Below are 9,937 nucleotides of genomic sequence, written 5' to 3' on the forward strand. Positions count from 1 at the left end.
TGCTATCAGTGTATTTTTTAAGCATTTGCTAGCCATAAGGCTGATCATTCGAATTTACTGTGCCGAACATGAAAGAAAATCTGCATGCCGCCTTCAATGCTTTGCCCTAGCGAGAGTTTTTCCTGGCGTGCGCTGATGTTTCAATGGTTCAATCGTACGAACAAGGTAAAAACTGGGAGAGAAGTCGCAAATTAGTACACGGGCCCACTATTCACCTGAACGACACCATACACGCACATGTACTGTGATGCCGATGTTGTGATTTCTTCACTGTGTAAGCTGCAGCTGACCTTCGGTGTTCTGTAAAGTGTTCAAGCCAAAATGTAAAACACAGATCTGTTAACATCTACATTTATTTTTATGAAAACTCCAATAGAGACGAATGCCATCATTTAGTTGGCGTTGCGCCTGTTTCCGAATAACCAGGGCGAAGCCTGCCTGTAAGAAATACAAAAAAAAAAAGAGAGAAAATGTTGTCATAAAAAATGAAATAGGTAGAAGAGGACGGTTTAATAATGTAAACCACAATAGTTACGTAGTAGCATACTGATAAAACATCCAACGCACAATACTTTTTTTCAGGTTTCATAACTTTCGAATAGAACGTACGAAGGCAGTGAAAATGATAAACTTACCTTCAAAGATAATCAACAGGTGCACGTGGTTTGGAGATCCAGCAAATACAGAAAATGTTGATCGCACATCAAGGTGACGGTGTGTCTCTGCAGCTTTGCAGAAAGGAAGCCACGATGGAGTCGTCCATTTTGCTGCAGGAAAGTTGCGATGCTGGGTCTGATGAACAACCGTTCCGCCGAAACAAACTTCCATGTACGGCCACAATTGCAGCACATGAGCGAAGTAGCTTCTTCACACTTTCGCTGATAGCCTGTGTAAATCGCGGTACTCGCTGTCTACGAAATCAGAGCAAGAGAGATCGCAAGTGCCGAACACGACCACACTCGCGACGCTGGTGAGCAATTCTGAAGAAGAAAGTGCGGCGCGGAGGGATACACAAGAGCTAAAGTGACCGTCAGAAATTTACACGGGTGTAACTCCCAATAAATTCTGCGAAGCTTATTTGTGAACTAAATTTCAAGTATTCGTGGCGCAATATTAGCACCCTATAAAATACAGATTGATCTTTTCCCGCGTTATTTTCTTGATCGCAACAGTAGACGGGCCTCCTTGCACCTGTGCAGTGGAAGTTTCCGACATGCGTTCTCCGAATTCTTCACCCCTGATGGTCCCCGCCACGTGCAAAGAATACCGCCCGCGACTTACCAGACAGGCGAGTTTCGGAACAATAGGGCGCGCCTTTTCCCCCCACGGGAGAGCGGCTTAAAAATGCACGACCATTGAAGGACGCGTTCGTCGAATCCGCAGTCCTTTCGCGTAAGCCGGCTACCACGACGTGCTCGACCCGCATTTTATCGTACTTCTCATGAATAAATAGTAATAAAATAATAATAATAAGGACACTGCTTGTCAAAGCATTGAATACACATTCCGATAAACATTGCATCAACGGTATTTTTGCTAATCTCGGAAGGCAAACTTTTAGCGCATCATTGAAGCAAATGCAAGTGTCGCACTTGACCGCGACACGATCCGTCATAGCGGGTCATATGGCTACGCATGTTTTTTGACAATTCATGGTGAGAAAAACCTTTGATCTTGCATTCAAAGAACTGTTAACTTCCCCTTTACCCCGTCGACAGCCGCGGGGACCAGCAGCATCGATCTTGCGACCTTCGATCAAAGCACCTAGCTCGCTTAATTTTCGTTTTTTCGTTGCTTTTTTTTAGTACTCAACAACGAAGAAGAAAGGGGGGCGGCCGGGAGGGAGGCCCTGCGGTGAAACTTGGCCCTGTACCTAAGGAGATGCCCTGCACATGCGTGCTTCATGATGCTTTTGTAGCTATATAGAACATTATTATATATAAACAAGAAAACTAATTCCAGGTACATTGGGACATTACACCTGTGTGATGCAAAAAAAAAAAGTAAAATGTCATATCGCAAGCTAGAGAAGCATAAAACATAAAAGACTTGAGGTAGCAGGCTCAGTAGCCGGTCAATAATGCATACGTTGAGTTCGAGTCAATTGGCACTTAGTTGTTTGAAAGACAATTTAATGCGTATAGAGTGTGAGTAAATTGGCGCTTAGATTTTTTAAAGTCAATTAAATGCGCAAAGAGTGTGAGTCAATTGGCACTTAGTTTTTTTAAAGCCAATTAAATGCGTATAGAGTGTGAGTCAATTGGCACTTAGTTTTTTGAAAGTCAATTAAATGCATATACAGTGCGGGTCAATTGACGCTTAGTTTATTGAAAGTCAATTTAACGCGTATACAGTGTGGGTCAATTGACACTTAGTTTTTTGAAAGTCAATTTAATGCGTATAGAGTGTGAGTAAATTGGCGCTTTCTTACCTTTAGTCAATTGAATCTGTACCGAGCTGACCCAATAGACAATGCGGTTGAATTGACCTGCAATTGACTCAATACATGCTCGGTTCCAGGTCAATTAAAACTCAATCTGCATTTTTGCAAGGGGTATTTGCACGATTGTGTGGAGGCTTCTTATCGAAGTTCTTGTGATTCGCATCCCGCATCCCGCTAGCTGGTCGGCAAGCAGAGCATCGACTCCACCCAATTACAAAAGCGGCAAGGAGAAACCGGTATCAGCGAAGTGTATAAAGAGCTGTCATGATATGCAGCTAAAGCAACTGCAATAACTTGTGTCGGAACAAAAGCAAAATACCTTCAGCTAGAAATACAAAACTTTTGAGACACTAACAAACATTTCATTCAGATGAAACAAAAATGGTCCCAGTTAATAAACTTCAAAGCGAACATTTTTGTGCACCGGCGTTTAGTGCTACATTACCATATAAACAGATATATAACAACAAATTTCCGAATATATCGAACTATCTTAAGATACAATTGGAATGTATTGTATCGGATACAATCGGCGTTGTGGTATCTTGTATCTGTATCTCAAATACTTCTTGCCTGAGTATCTTCTATCGTATCGCGATACAATTTCAAAGTACCTTTGCCCATCCCTCATTATAATGAGAAAAAGGGCATCGGTGGGCCACCGCGGCAATCATGGAAAATGCGGAAGAGCTCTAATGGAAATGGGAAAGAGCGCTACTGCCATATTCTTCTGCGACGTCCAGAATGAGTGAGCGTCCTACAGCTTTGCAATAATTGTCCTGAACAATGACGCCATTCTGGTCGTCTGCTTGTTGCGCTCATCGGTGCTTCGGTTTCGGTTTCGCCGTTGAATTTCATTACGCCACAAAAATTACTAGAGGCCGTTTTTTCTACATCGCAATGCTGCGATGGGTTATTCGCATGAAGAACATCATTCTCCCATTTGACATAACCGCCTAACTACACTAATTAGAAAGTTAATTTTACTTTCTTAATTACTGTCCCAAATTATGTCTTTAACCATCTTAAGATGCCTGCCACTACAGAAAAAGCACTTGTGAAGGCAGCGAGCAAATCTCACATTTACCTTATTTATGAGGTTTCTGGACACATTTCTTGGAACACCCGGTACAATGTGGTCGAAGAGTGAAATAAGAACCAGGCGTCACGCAATACGAATTGCGAAACGAGTGGGTCGTTTAATGCTTCCAACAAATTACAAAGGGCTCGGTCATAATTCATCGTTATTAGCCACAGCATCAACAAAGCGCGCATAATGCCTTGCAGATGTGTAGCGGGTATACCTCTGTTCGCCGCAGAATGACGAATAATGGCATAGAGTAGGTGCTTTTCAGAAAGATTTTTATGGCGTAGTGGATACCTTGCAAGTGTACTTGTATTAATTGCCCCAAGAGAGTTTGCAACGGGCTCTATATAGAATGGCCGCTCTTCCAGCTTTCGCTGTGGCTGCGCTGCGTGTTCCGCGCAGGCCTGGCATTTTTTGTGCAGTGGTTGCGCGAATATCTCCCGTGGGTAATTTCTTTGCTTAGGTGTTGTTTACTTTATATAGAAGGTAAGCTAGCTCACAGAAGCTGTAGATGACCGTTCCTATGGCTGCAGGCTGCTTTGGCTGCCGCACGACCGAAACGCTGCGCTGTGCCAAAGTGATCCTTTCAAGGCATGCTGTCTCGCTCCAGTGGTTTTCCTTAATTTGGCAACGCGCGTCTTTGAACCATTGTGCTCGTTAACCGTTGTATCATATTTTTAGGGGCGAAGCTCCTTAAGCCGTGGGTCGTGCGTCCCCGATGTATGTAGTAGCCACCTCTCGTTTAGTTCGTGGAGTGTCCGTTAGATGGCGGTACTTGTATATGATGAAAACACGGCTCAAGGCCGGCTAGATAACTGAGGACGACGAAGTGGGAAGCTCGAGCAGCAACCACGATTTCTCTGAGGAAGACGACGCTCGGGTCTTCGGTTCTTCGGACTTCAACGCCTGATGCTCACCACCCCTTCACGAAGCGATTCTGCCAGTCCGATCCCGCAACCCGTTCCTGCAGTGGATACTCCTGTCCACCGCTACAGTCGCCGACTGCGGGGCCTTAGTCCCGAGGCCATCCCTCTGGAACTTCTCCAGCCAAGCCCTACATCAGGAGAAGTGGCCACCGCCGGCGCTTCACAGGTGACTGTCGAGCAGCCGACGCGAGAAAGTTTGATATTTAACATTTCTCACGTGTTTACTTTAGTGGGGCGAATTACTCGTATTCACGGTTTACCGATGATGCCCTCCGGAGCTTCGCCCCACTCATCATCATTCACCCCGTAGATATGCTGTAATTTTTTTTCATCTGCAAATTATTTTGCTGCATAATGCAAGTATACTATTTGTATATAATAAAGCAAGCTTGTTACTCAAATCCTTCTCGTTCATCCTCCTTTTCTCTCGCATACGACCATTAGCGAGGCGTAAAGATGCAAAAAAAGAAAAGAAATCCAGTTGTTATCAAAAGCAAGTAAAAGAGCAGCACTTGAAAAAAAAAATGACAATTTCGCGCATTGTAGCGTAAATGCGCCACGTCGCTACCGCTTCCAGTTGTACGGCATATTTCACTATTTTTTTGTTTGCTGTTAGTTGTCCCCACGATACGTAGATGGCGACGGTGGCCACGAGGCGCCAACTTCTTGACGCATGGGCTTCTATGGAAGTTTCGATACCAGTTTACACATATACCCACCACGATGGTCTAGTGGTTACGGTGCTCGGCTGCTGATCCGAAGGCCGCGAGATCGAATCTCAGGCCGCGGCGGCCGCATTTTCGATGGAGGCGAAAGTGCTTGAACCCCAGGTGGTCGAAATTTCCGGATCCCTCCACTACGGCGTCCCTCATGATCATATCTTGTTTTTGGGATTGGGATGTACGTTAAAACCCCAATAATTATTATAGTTTACACATATCTTAAAAAAGCTACTGATGGGTTTGGTGCCGAAACTAAAGAAATCTAGGGTCAGAAATGCTCCTCTGCCGTTTATATGCTCGCGCAACAGCGAACTTTAGTTGAAGTAGGGCGCACGGAGACTGGATTGCAGCAAAATTGTGCGAATGGCACAGTTGGACCACTACTGCATGGTTGTTCGTTGTAAGCCCTGCCCTATGTAGTGCCTCGGAATGTCAAAAGTCAATCAATAAATAAAAATCATTTCATCGTCTGGGGTATTCAAAGTAATGTAGCATTCGTGCGCTGCGAACTTTAACCCCGAACCATAAAAGTGGGCTACAACACAATCAATACAATTTTGACAAGAGACAAACACAGATACAGCAAACACTAGGGGGGAATAGCGTTGCCAGAAATATTTTTCGGGGGGAGGGGGGGACCATATTTTATGTATTTTGTGCGTGCGTTTGTATGCGTGTGTGTATTATACACATGCAAAATTGAAAAATTTTCAGGGGGGGGGGGACACCCCATCCCTGGCTAGGCCACTGCTGGGGGGCTGTTTGTTTCTGTCGTCTCTCTGTTCCTCCTTAGTCGAAACTGCATTGTGGTTCGCCTCGCAGGCGCGCACAGGGTTCTCCATTGGGGTGCCCAAGTTTCACGGCAGCGCCCCGGCCCACCCCCGTTGTTCCGAGTCCGAAGGAAAACGAGCACCACAATGGATGCAAAAAAAAAAAAATGAAAACGAAGCGGTGACGTGCTTCTCCCAACGGCCTGCCATTGGTCTCCGGCTTTCGGGGCCGAAGGCGGGAAGTAATCGGCAAACAGAAGGTGTCCTCGGCCGCCATTATCGTCCAAAGGCTGCGCCGCCATCAGCTCGTCGCCAAAGGGACGCTAATGCGAAACAATAAATTAGTTTAGACCGATAAACTGTACTCTGAAAAGTCTAGCGGGGTTAATAGGTTCATTAATAGACGGGAAAATCAATGTAAAAAGTTTCACTTTTCATTTTCCCGCCGCAATCCCGAAAACTCCCTAATAGGGAGTTTTCGAATAGGGGTCCCAAAGCCCTTTGCGTGTGCTCGCTTTGGGTCAAGCAGGAGCTAAGAGTTTTCGAATAGGGTCTGCGTCGCTTTGGGCACTCCGGATCCCCCTATTCTATAGGTCACTCTAGTCTTGGCCAAGAGCCGTCGCTTCAGTGGGTGCCGTCATGTTTGTTTGACGCAAAGCTTTTAAGATGGAAAGCTTTTGGAAAATGATAGGTGTAACCTTAAGAGACAGGAAGAGAGCAGAGTGGGTCAGGGAACAAACGGGGGTTAAGGATATCATAGTTGAAATTAAGAAGAAGAAATGGATATGGGCCGGGCACGTAGCACGTCGGCAGGATAACCGGTGGTCATTAAGGGTAACTGACTGGATTCCAAGAGAGGGCAAACGCGTGAGGGGAAGACAGAAAATTAGGTGGGTAGATGAGATTAAGAAGTTTGTACGTATAACGTGGCAACAGAAAGCACAGGACCGGGTTGATTGGCGGAACATGGGAGAGGCCTTTGCCCTGCAGTGGGCGTAGACAGGCTGATGATGATGATGATTTTGGGATGGGCACTGGGGAGGGGGGCTCCCGCTAAACTCGATAAATAGCGTCCTCGACGCAAAACCCAAACACTGTTTGGGTCTCGCGCATGCACAGTGGCCTCGACGCTATTTCTTTGGGGCCCCAAAACCTATTGGGGCTCCTATTCGAAAACTGCCGATTATCTTTCGAAATGACTCAATATATCTTGTGCGTAGAACTGTATAAAACTTCATTCACAATGCCGTGCACTTTACCAACGCAATCGTGATGTGGACCACCAAAGTAAAGCAACATATGTTTTCACTTTTCATAAATCAAGTAAGAATTCTGGTAAGGCAGAATGAAGGGCATTCCTGGCTAATTGAAAAAAAAAGACTAATTGAAAATATCGCATGAATGGTGACGCTCTGAGGACACCGAGCTCATCTATTGCGGCAAGCTTTGAGAGCAAGAGCCTTTGTAACTGTATTGGACCCCTCCGAAATCGCTCGATCAACGATGATCGGTGGCGCCAAAAGCGCCTGCCGCCATGCGCTCAGAGTTTCAATTTCTAAGCACTGTAAATTACAAAAAAAATGTTTTTCAAATGAGAACTTCAGTTATCAAAATAAGACGCTGAAGTTTCCATAAAGTGGACAACTAAAGCATTTGCAAATGAATGTGCAACATTTGTTTTTTCTTTGCCTAGACAGTAAGCCTATGAAAATTTGTTATTGACATTCCCACATGATCGGTTTCGTCGTTCACAGATTTAAACCTACCGTTGAGCAACTTTCAACTTGTTGTTGTTATGCATACCATTGAGTAACTTTCAACTCCTGGTGCCATGTACTTCGGTGAAATTTGTTTGTCGAGTTATTTAATTTTTCAGAGACGCAATATTCGACGCCCTGAAGAATCAATCTGGTACCCCCTCGTGTAGTGGCGACCCAGTTTTCACTTGCCTACCGCTATGGCTAGCATTAATTTACGCTACAATTGAACCGGCCGCTTCCATACACTACTGACTGTCGTGGCTTTTGTCAACAGCTTCAAGATGAATGGGATTTCTGCAAACGCTCGCGGTGCATTTATCAGTATTTCGGTTTTTATTTGCTTTTTAGAAATGTATGGAAACCTGACTAGTAGTTAAAATAGAAATTAGAGCTCAGACCACCACGTTTTTCCCCTGCTAAGCATGTACCAACTTGCCCAAATCAGTCTTGCTCAGACCACCGATCGCCCTGACGTACGTATGTACATGCAAGGAAAGAAAAAATGCGTAACAATTAACTCATGCTCGCCATATAATCTCGCGAGAAGATTGTCCACCTAGTTATCTCCCCTTATTTTTGTTCAAACTCTTGCGTGATATAAACATCACTGCTTCCATATCTCATGACAAGAACAAGGCAAAACGTTTATCAGACGCTTTCAAGTGCAGGTCTTGTTTTTGTCATGAGCGCTCAAGGAAATAGCCAAAGCGACACCACTAAGGCACGCCCATATCAGTTCGGTATTGACACTGAAACTTGTTATATAGGAAATCGTTCAGTAAGTTACACTGGAAATGTTCCATTCACATCGGCGATAAGTCAAGCGATTACAAAAGATATCACGCAGCTGTGAACCGCGCGATCTGTCAGCCGCAAGTTAAAGAGCCGAATAAATTTATTAACAATGATTAACAATTCCGTCCACCAAACTGTTCTAAAAATGTGCTCTTATGGTGCACTTGTTGGTATTCTGACCATGCTGGACAATGAACGAACGATCGCGACTTCATGATGAGCAGCCGGCACACATAGTAGATCGAAATGCTAGTCGCGGTAACAGCGAATGCACGCCTTCAAATGCACTTTTCAACGACGGTGTCAGGAATATTAAAGTGGGCGGTACGAGTGTGCCCAAATCACGACGCACCAGGCGTGGCGCCGAGGTTTGGGGTCTCCACTCTCATCGTAGTAGCCAAACAAGCCACACGCCCCCTCCAAGCGCAGCTCTTGGAGTGAGCAGCATACGAGAGTTGCGGTCTCGGCCGCTGTGTAACTAAACAATAGGTGACGACAACGAATGCTGCCACTATGCTCACCTTCCAAGTCAACAACCTTGCCGGCACGCTTGAGGGCCCTGACCGCTTCGTCGTGTGTTGCGTCCCTCAGATCTTCCCCGTTGACCGACAGGATGGCGTCTCCGACGTAAAGTTGTTCCGTTGTGTCTGCTGCCATGCCTTTGAAAATCTTGCTTATAAGAATGGGCATCTTGTTTTCTTTGCCGCCCTTTATGCTGATCCCGAGGCCGTTGTTGTCCTGCTTAACGACTCGCACGACCCGCTTGGTGTTGGCGATGCTCTCCGGGATGTCGCTTGGTTCGCTATCCGAAAGCGTGCCATTATTAGTGATCGGCGGCACTTCGTAGCTCTCGTCCAGGCATAAACTTAGATGGTCCTCTTCGAGCGTCGCCAACACTTTGTGCCATTGCTGTTTGGCGTACACTTCAAGCACGCCCGTGCGAGTGTACGACGACGTCGTAGTCGCCATCTTAGCCTCGACGGACGACGGCTCGCGAGCTGCAACCCGTCTGCAACTGAGGGCGCAGCACACGGCCGGCCGCGCACGCGCAATGAAAGGAAAGTCAGGAAGGCCGCGTAGTGGCTGGTAGTGGCGTCACCTTGCACTTCTCAGCGTGTTTTGGTTTCGTTTCCAGTGATTCCGGTGTACCATAGCGGTGTACTATGTCGTGCATGCATGAGCTCAACCATAGAGTTTCTCACAATACTCTATAATCTCAACGATCGCGCACGAGTCACGAGCGTCATGGCTCACAGAACTGAAAGAACTGAGTGATCATAGCCATTTATTTTTACTAATATAATTTTCTTTTTAGCTATTTGCGTGTTGTAGGTGTAAGGTATGGTGTTTATTCCACTCACTTATCGATTACAGCGAGGATCTGCGGTTATCCTTGTAGTTAGAGCCATGGTTCAATATGTTTTTTTTTTTTGT

General features: G+C 45.7%; 1 protein-coding gene across 1 annotated transcript in view; it reads right to left on the reverse strand.

Annotated features, from left to right (window-relative positions):
* Window positions 1–9,541, reverse strand: part of LOC119403141 (beta-1-syntrophin) — a 133,780-nt gene extending 124,239 nt beyond the window's left edge. The window contains exon 1 of the mRNA XM_037670092.2: window positions 9,025–9,541. Coding sequence (XP_037526020.1) covers window positions 9,025–9,472 — 448 coding nt within the window. The 5' untranslated portion in view covers window positions 9,473–9,541. The remainder of the gene's footprint in view (window positions 1–9,024) is intronic.
* Window positions 9,542–9,937: the final 396 nt, after the last annotated feature.

This window comes from Rhipicephalus sanguineus, chromosome 1 (genome assembly GCF_013339695.2).
Source record: "Rhipicephalus sanguineus isolate Rsan-2018 chromosome 1, BIME_Rsan_1.4, whole genome shotgun sequence".
NCBI lineage: Eukaryota > Metazoa > Arthropoda > Arachnida > Ixodida > Ixodidae > Rhipicephalus > Rhipicephalus sanguineus.